Source organism: Mytilus trossulus, chromosome 2 (assembly GCF_036588685.1).
Source record: "Mytilus trossulus isolate FHL-02 chromosome 2, PNRI_Mtr1.1.1.hap1, whole genome shotgun sequence".
In the NCBI taxonomy this organism is placed as follows: domain Eukaryota; kingdom Metazoa; phylum Mollusca; class Bivalvia; order Mytilida; family Mytilidae; genus Mytilus; species Mytilus trossulus.
In genome coordinates, this window is record NC_086374.1 from 12,177,949 (window position 1) to 12,193,757 (window position 15,809).

General features: G+C 33.4%; 1 protein-coding gene across 2 annotated transcripts; it reads left to right on the top strand.

The window, feature by feature from the left end:
- The first annotated feature begins 3,264 nt into the window (after positions 1–3,264).
- On the top strand, positions 3,265–13,628 carry LOC134706510 (E3 ubiquitin-protein ligase TRIM45-like). 2 transcript variants are annotated; one of them, XM_063565519.1, is made up of 6 exons: positions 3,265–3,380; positions 4,728–5,964; positions 6,788–7,057; positions 8,074–8,112; positions 8,875–8,998; positions 11,012–13,628. In XM_063565519.1, exons 2-6 carry the CDS (start codon positions 4,734–4,736, stop codon positions 11,517–11,519), a joined length of 2,172 nt encoding a protein of 723 aa, XP_063421589.1. In that variant the 5' UTR covers positions 3,265–3,380; positions 4,728–4,733; the 3' UTR covers positions 11,520–13,628. The 2 variants fall into 2 exon arrangements, with proteins under 2 accessions (XP_063421589.1, XP_063421590.1); XM_063565520.1 differs by lacking the exon at positions 8,074–8,112.
- The last annotated feature ends 2,181 nt before the right edge of the window (positions 13,629–15,809 follow it).

Sequence of the window (15,809 nt, forward strand, 5' to 3'; positions counted from 1 at the left end):
CTTAAAATTACCAATTTAGGGGCAGCAACCCAACAATGGGTTGTCTGATTCATCTAAAAATTTCAGGGCAGATAGATATTGACCTGATAAACAATTTTACCTCTTATCAGATTTGCTCTAAATGCTTTGGTTTTGAGTTATAAGCCAAAAACTGCATTTTACCCCTATGTTCTATTTTTAGCCATGGCGGCCATCTTGGTTGGTTGGCCGGGTCAAAAAACACAAATTTTAAACTAGATACATCAATGATGATTGTGGCCAAGTTTGGTTAAATTTGGCCCAGTAGTTACAGAGGAGAAGATTTTTGTAAAAGTTAACGCCGGACGACGGACGACGGACGATGGACGACAAGTGATGAGAAAAGCTCACTTGGCCCTTCGGGCCTGGTGAGCTAAAAACGTAGGTGAAAAAACTGTCAAAATGGGTGCAATTTGGGTACCGTCACGTAAAGTCTACAAAAGACAGTTGTGGTACTTTTCTATTCAATGAAGACTGTTGAAATTTGCTTAAAAGAAATCAACACAATATAGTTAGGTTACTATATACATGTATATGAATTATTTAGACCGATTTTTTTCTGTCTCCTGTGTCCAAATTCTTCCTACATTTTATTTTCTTTTTTTTTTGGCAAATCGAAACTAGGTCGCTCACCTTGGTCTTTGTGAATCTTAAACAAAGGAAGCAGATGAATTCATGACAAAATTGTGTTTTGGTGATGGTGATGTGTTTGTACATCTTACTTTACTAAAAAGTCTTGCTGCTTACAATTATCTCTATCTATAATGAACTTGGCCCAGTAGTTTCAGTGGAAAATGTTAATAAAAATTTACAAATTTTATGAAAATTGTTAAAAATTGACTATAAAGGACAATAACTCCTTAGGGGGTCAATTGACCATTTTGGTCATTTGCATTACTTGTAAATCTTACTTTGCTGAACATTATTGCGGTTTACAGTTTATCTCTATCTATAATAATATCCAAGATAATAACCAAAATAAGAAAAAAATCCTTAAAATTACCGATTCAGGGACAGCACCCCAACAACAGGTTGTGTGATTCATCTGTAAATTTCAGGGCAGATAGATGTTGACCTGATAAACAATTTTACCCAATGTCAGATTTGCTCTAAATGCTTTGGTTTTTGAGTTATAAGCAAAAAACTGCATTTTACCCCTATGTTCTATTTTTAGCTGTGGCGGCCATCTTGATTTGATGGCCGGTTCACCAGACACATTTTTTAAACTAGATACCCCTAAGATGATTGTGGCCAAGTTTGGATTAATTTGGCCAGGTAGTTTCAGAGGAGAAGATTTTTTGTAAATGATAACCAAGATTTACGAAAATGGTTAAAAATTGACAATAAAGGGCAATAACTCCTTAAGGGGTCAACTGACCATTTTGGTCACATTGACTTATTTGTAAATCTTACTTTGCTGAACATTATTGCTGTTTACAGTTTATCTCTATCTATATTAATATTCAAGATAATAACCAAAAACAGCAAAATTTCCTTAAAATTACCAATTCAGAGGTAACAACCCAACAACGGAATGTCCAATTCATCTGAAAATTTCACGGCAGATAGATCTTGACCCATAAACAGTTTTACCCCAGTCAGATTTGCTCTAAATGCTTTGGTTTTTGAGTTATAAGCCAAAAACTGCATTTTACCCCTATGTTCTATTTTTAGCCATGGCAGCCATCTTGGTTGGTTGGCCGGGTCACCGGACACATTTTTAAAACTAGATACCCCAATGATGATTGAAGCCAAGTTTGGTTTAATTTGGCCCAGTAGTTTCAGAGGAGAAGATTTTTGTAAAAGTTAACAACGACGACGGACGACGGACGCCGGACGCCGGACGCAAAGTGGTGGGAAAAGCTCACTTGGCCCTTTGGGCCAGGTGAGCTAAAAAAGCAATCCAAATGATAAATATGAAAATTCAATCAGTTTGAAAAAAAAAGATCATAAAAGAAGTTTTAGATGTTAATTGCAAAGCAATTAATGCTGCTTGTAAAGCTGAACTTTGCAGACTTCCATTGCATGTGGTAAAACAAATCTCATATTCTTGTATTAAATTTTTCGAAAATATTTTAAGGTCTGAAGAAATCCTTATTTCCCCCCAAAAAAGATCTCAGTGGCAACAGAAAAAAATAACCCCTGGACATAAAAGGGTCAGTCATTTAACAGTCGTATTTAGACTACTAGATGCATATCAAAGAGATCAAGTCTTCAACTACGTTAGTATTTAGAACCTACTTCAATTGGTCTAAACAAACTGCATTCATTTTAATTGGTATTGTCTATAATCAATTTCTTCGTCTTTCGAAATTCGATTTGTTTCGCTGCAAATGTTGTTTTTATAAAGGAACGTGACACCACTATTAATCATGTATTGAAATAAGCCCTGTCTACTCACCCCAAAATATGTAGGATCTCCACGCGGTTGCTTTTAACCAATTATATTCCTAGAAATGCTTTGGAGGTACATGTATAAGATAATGCATTATTTGCCTATGTTTTGATAAATAAACGATAAAACATATATTTCTAATTCTAAAAATGAATAGTGTATAACTATGGGTATCAGTATAACCTTTGACTGTCTTCCACATGATTTACTTCTTTTCAAATTGAGAAAAATCTGCTCTGGAATTACTCAAAAGTTATCTGACTACAAGAAAACAGTGTGTAAAAATAGGTCAGAGTACCAGTAAATGCCGTATATTTATAAAGGTGTTCCTCATGGATCTTTACTAGGCCCTGTATTATTTAATGTATTCATAAATGAAATTTTTCTATTTGTCAAACACTGTGATTATCCGCATCTGGCCAGTTATACCACCTTACAAGACTACATATGAAAATAAGAATAAGAATATACGAATAAGAATATTTCATTTTCCAATTAAAGGACCATTTAGGAGCTTTCATCACATTACATACGATCAAACACATAAGATAGACATATATTGAGAATCATATAAGAAAACAAAACCGTTTTACACTTTTTAAACTGTTAAAAGGCCTTACAAGATTATACCATACACAATCTATTTATTGATTATACAGATATATGGTTCCTCTATAAAGGGGGTTTAATTAAGGATAATTCGTATTGAAAGATAGGTTGATACTGTCTTTAATAAGACAATATTTTTAACCTCATTACTCATAATCTATATACTAGTATGATTCATTTTCTGGATCTTACCCAAAGATTCCTTTATTGTTATGAGCCGATATCCAAACACACCCATAGTGTAATAATCTAAATATAGACCAGAAAAATAACCAGAGTTAATGACAACACCGCATTAACTTTGTTTATAGATTATCCTCAGATATATAATACGTCTTCTAACAAAAGTATCAAAGAAGTAAGTAATAACATTGGTTTGAACATATTTATATTAGTCACTGGTAAAAATGGATCAAGTATTTAATTGTTTAACATTTTTTTTAAGTACGTGTAAACTTTCTAGAAAAATATCACAAATTTCTGGAAATGGAAGTTGAAATCGCTCAATCATGCGACAGAGTCGAATACTAAAATAACCCATTCATGCATTGGTATTTTCATATGACACGCAGTAATAACAATATTGTATTCACTGAATATGTAACGAAATGTTAAATTCTATTCTATTTCTATGATGAATCTTTACGGAAAACGAAAGCGAAAGTAAAAACACAGGGACTGTTTTTGCCCTTACAGACTAGTTGTTGCATGAAAATGAGTGACAGTGGCGGTGCTTATTTTTATGCACATGTATATAAAAAAAAACCACATGAATACAGAACAGAACATTTTTAATTCCAATTAAGGGCCCACAAGGGGCATACAGAGCATACACATGAATAATGAATATGTCACAAGTAATAGGACTATGGTGGATTATCATGATTGTGGTTACAATGAGACAACTTGGTCATCACCAGAAACCCAACAGGTCTGAAAAAATAGTTAATGACAACTATATGCCACCCTATGGCCTTCAACAACTTTCAAAACTTATTTAATTGAGAATGGAAATAGGGAAGCATGATGCATAAATAAGCATAAAAGATTTGTTTGAAGTCGGATATCTTTACATGAGGGTTGTCACCTTTATGAAGAATAACAGTAAAAAATCTTGCCAAATGACGTTCATTGTAATTTTGGTGCATGACAATAAAATGTACACTTTCTTTTAGACAATAAAATATTGACTGATTTTGATGATTTTCCTAAAATAATGCTAAAGATGATTATACTTGAATCCGCTTTAAGGATATTTAGTAAAATGGTACTCAGTTTGTTCTTGATATCAATGATGGTAATCAGTTTGTTCTCATCAATGATGGTAATCAGTTTGTTCCCATCCATGATGGTAATCGGTTTGTTCTCAACAATGATGGTAATAAGTTTGTTCTTATCAATGATGGTAATCTGTTTGTTCTCATCAATGATGGTTATCAGTTTGTTCTCATCAATGATGGTAATTTGTTTGTTCTCATCAATGATGGTAATTTGTTTGTTCTCATCAATGATGGTTATCAGTTTGTTCTCATCAATGATGGTAATTTGTTTGTTCTCATCCGTGATGGTAATCAGGTTGTTCTCATCCGTGATGGTAATCAGTTTGTTCTCATCCATGATTGTAATCAGTTTGTTCCCATCCATGATGGTAATCAGTTTGTTCTCATCCATGATGGTTACTAATTAGTTTGATTTTTGTTTTTAGGATCAAATGGATCTGGAAAGTTTAGATGATCTTCAGAAACAACTATTGACATGTCCTGTATGTCTGGATGATTTTCATGACGACACACACACAAAGGTTTTACCTTGCCTCCATTTGTTATGTGAGACTTGCATCCCAAAAGTAGCTAAAGACGGAGTGCTTCCCTGTCCAACCTGCAGAATGGAACATTCAGTGGCCTCTTTTCCAACAGACAATACAACCAGAGATCTGTCTGATTATGTGGTAGTGAAGACATCACCAACAGTTTCTTGTGAAGGAAGAGGATGTAATGAAACAAACGTTGCATCCCACAGATGTCGTCCCTGCGGAGAGTTTCTATGTTTAGATTGTGTGGCAGCACATCGACGAACCACTGTAACAAGAAATCATGATTTGATACCACTTGAAGAACTGAGAGATGCTACTGATTTCACAGCCTTCTGTCATCCTCAGACATGCCAAATCCACCCAGGAAAAGCTTTAGAGCTTTACTGCACTAAAAAAGAATGTGAGAAACCTATCTGTGTCACATGTGCCATGATCCACCATCAATACCAAGAAGGACATGCATTGGTTGATATCTGTACAGTAGGGAATGAGAAACAGGAGGAAATCAAACAGATGGTTTGCTCAGTCAAAGAAAAGTCCAACATCATATCCAAAGTACTAAATGAGATAGAGGATGAAAGAAAAGAAATAAATCTCCGCAAAGATCAGATATATAATGAAATTGATGGAGTGATTGAAATATTGCATCAGCAGATAGATCGTACCAAAGAGACCCTGAAAGAAAAAGTAAATAAACAAGTCTTCCAGAAATGTCAAAGCCTTGAGGAACAAGATTCAAAGTTGAAAAATCTAAAATCTAATATTGATCATTCAGTCTTATACACTGATAAAGTTATGAGTCATTCAAATATTCCTGCCTTCCTCCAGCTTAATAAAACCATTTCAGACAGACTACAGAATTTAACAGCTGAACAGTTTGATGAGGAACCATGGGAAATGGCAGCATTTGGCTTAGACTGCAGTGGGGTCAGTCCAGATATACAAAATACATTAAGCCAAAAGATGCATATCTGGTCAAGCTCTATCTTTCCTCCAAATACTTCGATTCAACAGCGGAGAGCAGCCATTCCAGGAGAGGAGGTGGTGTTTGACATTGAGCTATTTACATCAGAGAAAACACCTGCTGCTGAAGAAGCCCATTTCCAGGCTATGATTACAGACCCAAGGGGTAAGTTTTGTAAAATTAACTTACTTTTTCACACTGTCATGTATTTAAATCATTTTCTCCTTCTGCCTGTTCACAAGAAGGTATATGGTTTGTCTGTTGGAACTTGTCTTATAATACTTCAGTTATGTGTCTTTCAAACTACTCCTAAACATGCTAAATTGTACTAGCCTCCTTTGTCATTGTTGTCATTTTCCCAAACAATAAGTATAACACAATTTGGATCTATATAAATATAAACTTGCAACTCTTTACCTATGAAGAGTTTGCTTGTCTGTTTATTAAACACAATTATTAGCAACTGTAGCCATATCTAGGCAGCTGGTTTTCATTGGTCACTGAAGCTGAAGTTCCTAGAGAGAACCACCAACTTTTGGCAGAAAAATGGCAATCCGTGTCAATTACATGAATTGAGTTCTATACTTTGCACATATCTTGCGGGCCCGTAGCCAGGAATTTTCAAGGAGGGGTTCGTTTGACTCACAAACTCGACTTTAACAGTCACAATTCGAACAGAACATTGACTTTAACAGTGCTTATTTGTTTTCAAGGGGGGGGGGGGGGTCGTCTGAACCCCCGAACCCCCCTGGCTACGGGTATGTCTTGACACTAGTAAGATTTCAATTCTGTACCTTAGAGTAGCACAGGCTAGTAAACTCTGTATATGAACTACTGCGGCATTAACAATTCTTGTCATAAGGTTACAGATATGTCTCTGTATAAAGAGTTTATTCATTTTATTGAAAATAAAAATATCACATCTTGTGCATCAATTATTAATCAATTGATAGACTTGTCAAAATAATTTTCTTTCTGCATGTTCTAGGTGATATCCTACCAGGTAAAATAAAGGATGGAGGATTACAAAATGGAAAGTTTTCCATTAGATATGTTCCCATGGTTGAAGGAGCCTATAAACTGGAGTTGACGTTACAGAACAAAACCTTTGCATCACGTCCATTCACTGTTGGTGATGGAAACACTTCTTTTGTTGAGGAAGTGAGTGGAGACTCTCCAGATCTTATAACTGTTTCTGAAGATGATAGAGACATGAAAGAATTCCCTGAAGGAGAAGTTCCAAAACTTCCTGAACAAAGTAATTGCTTATTAATATACTGAGTGCCAAGAGAAATGCAACATTTGCATACATATTTTCCATTAAATGAATATTCAAAATGATATATTTTTGGATGTTGACAAATTTTTCAAAGATTTTTTGTCAACAAATGCTTTCAATGATTTTTTGTGTATTTATATATATATGTTCACTTAAAGACTGAAGGGCCTTCACTATGATGTAAATTTTATATATTGGCAGTCAGTATACGTTCCACTTAAGAGTTATATGCTAATAATTAGTTGATAAATTTACATTCTACAATATACATGCAGACAAACAGTGATATGGACGTATTGCATTAAGAATTCATCTTAAACTATTGTAGGAGACATCCGAAACAAACAGTGAGGTGCGATCTTTCTGAAGACCTCTCTGTAAATTTAATATGAGAAACTTCACCCAAGCTAGCACTGCAGCTTGAATTTAACAAGACTGTAACTCACTTTAACAACTTAGAAGACTTACCACATTGAAAACATATTGTAACTGAACTAGAAGCCCACTTTCACTTTGAACTTTCAAAAAATTAAAGTTATAATTTTACCTCTGTTTTGAAATCAATACTGAACACTCATTTGATCTCATAAAAGTTTTTGATTTATTAATTCATGAACATACGATCAATAACCAGAATTTAAAAATGTTTAAAATTCATTTTCAAATTATGGGTTTTACTTGCCTTGCAACAAACTTTCAGAATGCATGAAATAGGGTTGCTGCTAAGTCAGTTGATGATTTTGTTTACTTCTTATCCATGTAGAAAGCTTTATTGTTGAATAAGGCAAATTTTTAAGACTCAAAGACTTGTCTACTCTTTGGGGCTTTTCATTTCTTTTGAAATTGTGAAAGCTTAAGTTCAAGAATTTCCAAAACTTTATAATAATTTTGTACAGTTTATTATTAGATTAGTAATGATACCTTGGCCATTTACAGGGTGTTTTCTCAAAGTTGTTTAAGTTATATGAATTATCTTTTATTTTTTTCTGTTTAAGTTGTAACCAATAATCCAGAAATATTCTCTACTATTCGACGTGAGTACACTTAATGTTTCAAATGTTTAAAAACAAATTTGATATAAGATGACATCATTAACATGATTTATATAATAAACAAATGATAACGAATTCATTATACATATTTATATTACATGTACGTGTACATGGAAATTCTGAAACAAATTTTTAAATTCTTACATATTCAGTGTCTAAAAAAAGCACACACACACACACACACACACACACACACATTTATAAGTACTTGTTGATAGTATTTAGCTGCATTCTTATATTGATAGCTTAATAAATATTCCATATTGGTTTAAAGAGACTTATAATCTGACATGGCATAGAAAAAACGTTTTGACCTGACCACCTCTGAACATTTTGTTTGTGTCACTTGTTGGACGAAATATGGATTATAAAATTATTTCAATATCATATTTAAGCTTATTTTAGGCATATAATCAAAACACACCAAAAAAAAAGTTAAGAAGATTGTGGTATATTTGCCAAAGAGACAAATATCCACCAGAGACCAAATGACATAGAAGTTGACAGCTTTGATAGGTAACATTACAGTGTTAAAAAATGGGCAAAACTCATACTGCATAAAAAAACTCTAAAATGACAAATGTAAAACAATAAATTTAAAAACACTGACCCTTATATATCCCCACAACAACAAAAAAAACAATTAAGATCAGTTAAATGACAAATTTTCTTATGTTCAATGAAAGGCACAAAGTTTGCCTTGTAGAAATGTCAATTTAAAAATTCTGTTTATTTTATGTTCAGAAATGAGATTTTTCCTTGATAAACAAACTGCTCATAAAGAAGTAACTGTAACTGAAGATGGGACAACTTTTACTAATATCCAGCAAGGAGTTGTACCAAAGTTATCTGTATCACACCCAAACAGGTAAACATCAGTGTTAAACATATATATTACAGGTAGTTTGATTTTAATATGTTTTTGTATGACAGCAATTTTTTTAGAGCCCAGTTATGGTATGATATTGTGACAACGGTTGTTGTTGATGTCTAAAGACATTTTGTTTCCAAACAATAACTTATCTTAAGTGATTGGATTTACTATTTACTGGTAGGTCAATATTGTTACTTATTTATAAGTGTATGGATATCTATGACATTGTACCACAAGGTTCCTTACTAAAATAGAAAGGTTGGAATGATTTTGGGGTTACTGTATGGGCCAAACTTCAATAATTGTATATTCTTCTTTGTATATAAATTGCTTATTTCTTGACCAATGAATTGAAATTGAGTTATTGAGGTTCTTTAACAAACAGATTTTAACAATGTATTTAATTTTTAATTTTGGGCCCTGTTTTCAAATTGGTCAAAATTAATGTCCAAAAGGTCTCAAATAAACTTTGTTTGATTTCATCAAAAATTTAATTCTTTGAGTTTTTTGATATGCTGAATCTAACAATTAATATAGATGTTTTAAAGTGGACAAAATAGGTAAATGTCCAATTTTATCGTTCAGAACATGAACAAATTTGAAGGTTCTCCGACCACATTCGTTCTATGCCAGAAACCTGTATGCTGTATCAAATATTTTATCACAATGCAAATTAAGTGCTGAATCAAGATTGAATGTTTGTTTATACTAACCTGACATGTACAAACCTGTGTGATGGTATCAAGCTTGAATTTTGTGTCCATACAAGCCCCAACTGTTGAGGGTTCATTCTCAGTGGTGGTATCAAGCTTGAATTTTGTGTCCATACAAGCCCCAACTGTTGAGGGTTCATTCTCAGTGGTGGTATCAAGCTTGAATTTTGTGTCCATACAAGCCCCAACTGTTGAGGGTTCATTCTCAGTGGTGGTATCAAGCTTGAATTTTGTGTCCATACAAGCCCCAACTGTAGAGGGTTCATTCTCAGTGGTCGTATCAAGCTTGAATTTTGTGTCCATACAAGCCCCAACTGTTGAGGGTTCATTCTCAGTGGTCGTATCAAGCTTGAATTTTGTGTCCATACACGCCCCAACTGTTGAGGGTTCATTCTTAGTGGTCGTATCAAGCTTGAATTTTGTGTCCATACACGCCCCAACTGTTGAGGGTTCATTCTCAGTGGTCGTATCAAGCTTGAATTTTGTGTCCATACACGCCCCAACTGTTGAGGGTTCATTCTCAGTGGTGGTATCAAGCTTGAATTTTGTGTCCATACAAGCCCCAACTGTTAAGGGGTTCATTCTCAGTGGTGGTATCAAGCTTGAATTTTGTGTCCATACAAGCCCCAACTGTAGAGGGTTCATTCTCAGTGGTCGTATCAAGCTTGAATTTTGTGTCCATACAAGCCCCAACTGTTGAGGGTTCATTCTCAGTGGTCGTATCAAGCTTGAATTTTGTGTCCATACACGCCCCAACTGTTGAGGGTTCATTCTCAGTGATCGTATCAAGCTTCCCCCTGTGGGAGCATTTTATTTAAGATCTCAAAGATTTACATATGTCAAAGGCTAAATAAATCTAGTTATTTCTTCTTTAGTTGATTTGTCCTTATTAAGCAGAAAAAAGGTTGAAAATTGCAAATTGAAATTGTTTCTGCTGTTGTCAGCTCTATGGTCGGGTTGTTGTCTCCTGACACATTCCCCATTTCCATTTTCCATTTTATCTTATATTGTTTTTTTTTTAAAATACAAATGTATAATAAAAGCTTATAAAAAATGAAATCTCTGTGTTATTGCAGAGTTAAGATACTTAAAATATTCACCAAGTGGGATTTTAAGTTTTTTTTAAAGATAGTACCTTATTCACATCATTTCTTTTATTTATTTATAACATTCAAATATCCAAATTACCATGTATCACAAGGCAATTAAAAATTTGCAGATGAAAAATTAAATATCGAAAAAAAAGATGAACTGATTGCATTACATATTATAAATGTTATGAATATTATTACAGACACAAAAAGTTCAAAGGTGCACGTGGAACACATGTTTTTACACAGCCTGGGAGATATTTTTATGAAGTTATCCTGGAGATGAAAGTTGTAGCACCTCTGCAGCAAAACAACATCGCCTTTGAAATTGGTATTGCCAGAAAGTCATCTATAGATAACAAGAAGTATATTGAAGGGCAACTATATGCATGGTCAATGATAGGAGCTCACCATCCAGCCTGTGATGCTGTGTGTGTCCATGTGGTCAGAGATAGGAAAGTTCTTCTCCATAAAGTTCTTGTAAAGAACCAAGTAGATGAGGAATGCCGTATAGTTCTGGGTTTCTTGCTGGACACAGATGCTGGTACATGGGAAATCTACAACAGTGAGGAAGGAGAAAAACTCTGTATTGTGAAAAATGTAAATTGTGATGAGCCTTTGTTTCCAGTTGTTTCTGGTTACAATTCTTCACAAGTTGAGGTTACTGCTAACTTTGTAACAGGCCATCAACATGCCCCTGTCGATGAGTAAAGCTACAATGAACGTGTACATTGTATTTCAACTCATTGTTTTTGTCTTGTTTTAATTGTAAATATCTATTTTATGGATGTGATACTGGAGTAATTACAAATTAATATATAGATATTAATAGATATATTCTAACAAGAGATTGGTTAATTATGTAATTGAATAATATAAAAAAAAAAACATGCACAAAGAATTACATGGTAATAATTGATTATGATGATGCAATGTCATGAACTATATTGTAGCTATGTTACCAAATAATTATGTTTACAAACTCTCTGATGAGTCTCATTAATACTTTTTTTTTAATATACCAAAAGTAAACAGTAAAAAAACAAACTTTTTTAATATGTGAATGTAAATAAAACAGATGAAAGGTTAATATAAGAAGACATCAACCAATTTACCACAAATTTAGTAAGTTGCATGAATATAGACAAGAGTCTGTATTATATGACAAGCTTTTAAACATTAATATATTGTTATCTATTCTTTAGTAATGCGTTCAAAAGGTTTGTGTTGTACAGACATATCTTTTATTGTGTATACTATCAATTGATTTAAATACATGTATTTGTATTAAACATATTTAATATTTATAACTCAAGAGTACTAGTTTCTTTTATTTACATATGGGAATTGTGATATTCATTTGTAAATATTTGTTAAATCTGAATTACCAGTGTAAAGATTAAATATGTTTAATTCTTTAAAAATTTTGTTTTTGGCAAAGGAAAGACATACTACTGTAACCAAACCCTACAATATGATATTGTACTCCCATATTGAAAGATGAAACAGACTTATATGTAGTACAGTTTTGATTATTTTTGTATTTGTAAGTTATGAAATTATTTTTTGTTAGAATTAGCTATTTGTTATTGCTGGTCTTACACTTTTAGAGATATTTGATATATTTAAAAAAAAAAAAAAGGAACCATCCACCATGGCCTGTACCAAGTCAGGAATAATGACATTTGTTATCCATTTTGTTTGATGTGTTTGAGCTTTTGATTTTGCCATTTGATTAGGAACTTTTCTTTTTGAATTTTCCTTAAAGTTCAGTATTTTTGTGAATAATTAAGGCAACAGTAGTATACTGCTGTTCAAAACTCATAAATCCATGGTCAAACAACAAAATCGGGGTTACAAACTAAAACTGAGGGAAACTTTCCACCAAAACATAAAAGATCTAATTTTTCGTAGGAATTGTTTTTTTTTCGTTTCAGTTCATTTCATTTCGTTCCATTCCTAAATGAATTTACTATCTGTTCTTTTCAACTCTTTTCTTTCCCATTATTCTGTAATCCTAAGAATAATTTGGGTATAGAAGAGTTGTTATCTCTTGGTTTCCTTCTGACCAGCAGTAAAACCCTTGTTAAAGAGTGGTGTTTGTTGGGATGTATAATTCACAGCCATGTCCAATTTAAACTATCTATGGGTACCTATCATCCTGGTGGACCATATTAAAGGACCATTGTATTGTTTTTATTGCTAGTTTGTTCTCTTTTTGAAAAGGCATGATGTATTCCCAATTGGACAATAAGCAATCCTTTATGTTTTTTTTGTTTGAATAAAGTTTTTTTTTATCTGCCTCAATCTTTATCATAGTGTGATGTATGACTTTATTTCTATGACTTGAATTTTATTAATGCCAATTAATGTTTGGTCGAACTTGTGTGTTGTTATCTGTCATTATACAGAATTGGATTTTTTTCACATTTTTTTTTACATTATTGATCACTGATGACTTAAATTTAAACAAGTTATTTGTCCTTAAAAAAAATTATAACTGTGTCAAGAATTTGTCTAATTTTATGTCTGTTAGCAACATAGTACAATATGTTGTGACATTATTCCATGTTAGGTAAAGACCCTGTATTGATACATTAAGGACATTTTGTAGATTTTGAATGTTTTAATCTTTGTTGTTTCTCTCTTTTTGGAAGTTTATTTTCTTAGATAAATGGGTTTTGACTGTAATAATGTCACACATATTTGTTAATTCATGTTATATTTTTATGAAATATAAAAAAGATATGTATTGTTGTTATTCTCAAATTTTCTTTTGGTTTTTATTTATATATAATAAATATAGTATGTAATCTCTTAGTGGGAATAAATTTTTATATGACTGCAAAAATTAAAAAAAAAAGGTCATATATTGGTGTCACGTTGTCTGCATCTGCGTCAGTGTCGGCTTTGGTGGGGTTGTCAGAAGACTGATTGTTTCCTTATATAACTTTTGAACAAGTTTAAAAACATCAATAACATTTTAAAGGAAGCTTGGGATTGATTTTGGGAGTTATGGTCCCAAAGGTTTAGGAATTAGGGGTCCAAAGGGGCCAAAAACAGCATTTATCTAGTTTCCGAACAATAAGTTGTGTATTAGTATTTCAGTTGTTCTGAAATTGTACCACAATGTTTCATATCATAAGTAGAAGCTTGGGATTTATTTTAAGGGGTTACTGGGTAAACATTCTAGGAATGAAGGGCCAAAAAGGGGCCAAAACAAGCATTTTTCTAGTTTCCAGACAATAACTTGTGTTTAACTGTATGGATCTCTCTAACATTGTACCACAAGGCTCCATATATAACACAGGGAAGGCTGGGATTCAGTTTGGGGTTAATTTCCTCAAAAATGTAGGAATAAGGGGACCCAACATAATCATTTTTGTTGTTTTCAAACAATAACTTATGTTTAAGTGTATGAATCTCTCTGAAATTAAACCACAAGTTTCCATACCCTGAAGGGATGGTTAGTATTAACTTTTGGGGGGGGGGGGGGTTATGGCTCAAAATTTTTCGGAAGTAGAGGCAAAAAAGGGGAAAACAAGGTATTTCTAGTCAATGGACAATTAAGACAATTTAAAAGCAGTGTAAGGGAGGTAATTCTAAAAGATTTAAGATACAATGTTGGGTATGTTCGGATTTACCTCCCTTTCACTACTTGTATATTATGGATAAGGAAATGTCAGGTCTTGGATTAATTGCCAAACAAATGGGGGGGGGGGGGGGGGGGGGCTAGGGTGTAAGTTGTTTTCATTTTTCTTAATTGAAAGAAGAATTGTGTCCATACTTGCCCAAACTATAATTCATGGTTCGACTTCTGGGGTCGTATAAAGCTGTGCACTGTGGAGAACCTGGTTAAATTAGATTTGGACGATGACCCTCTCTGCATGTTGTACTGTATGAAAGACACAAATGGTGCCCCTGCCTGATCATAAGAAATTATTAATTTTACACCATGTAAAAGCATCTATCTTATATTCTTATTTTGAATGAAACAAAATTGAGAATGCAAATGGGGAACGTGTCAAAGAGACATCAATTGGACCTAAGAGCAGAAAACAGCCACCAAGTTTTCCTTCACACAGAAAATCCCACATCCCAACAGGCTTTAGCTGTCCCCTATAAATACAGAAAGGTGATGCCACACAAAGCTCCGAAACATATAAATGAACTATGTTTAAAAACACATACAAGGCTAACAATGGCCAGAGGCCCTTACTTGGTACAGTCGCAAAAATGCGGTGGTGTTGAATATGTTTAGTGAGATCATGACCAGCCCTGTATACCTCTAGTAAAGGTAGAACAAACAGTGCCGTTAATACATACCGTAAAATTCAGATTAAAAGAAGTATCAGGCTGATGTCAGAAACTAATCAAAATGTCAATGATATATATATCTAAATGTCTACACTTGCAGGTCTGCGGCCACCCATGAATACTTCTGCTGACTCCATATTGTTCTAGTTTTTCGAGGATTCTGTGGTGGGGGTATGGTGTCAAAAGTTTTACTGAAGTCAAGTACTAATAAGTCCGTTTGATGCTTGTTATCTAAATATCTGTTTATTTTTTACAGTGTAATTGTTAGTTCTGTGTTTCGCATGATCTCTTTTGAAAAGTGTATTTTACATGGCTGTAAATAAATGAAACAGTAGTATACCGCTGTTCAAAGACATAAACTGACGATTGAGAGAAAACAAATACCGTTTCCAAACTAAAACCGAGGAAAACACATAAACTATAAGAGCAACAAATTGCAATACCGGTCTATAATTTACTGGTTTCGATCTATCTCCTTTCTTGAAAAGTCCTTATGGTGTTATATTCCTAGTTGTCAAATCGGGCAGGACTTGTTTCAGGTTAAATGATCTTTTAAATATATATTTCAAATAATGTGATATTTCATCTGCCGTTTCCTTTAATAGTGTGCAAGATGTCTAGTATATTGACCACTAACTTTATTGATATCTAGCTGTTTAGTATCTTTACTATTACTCTCTTTTC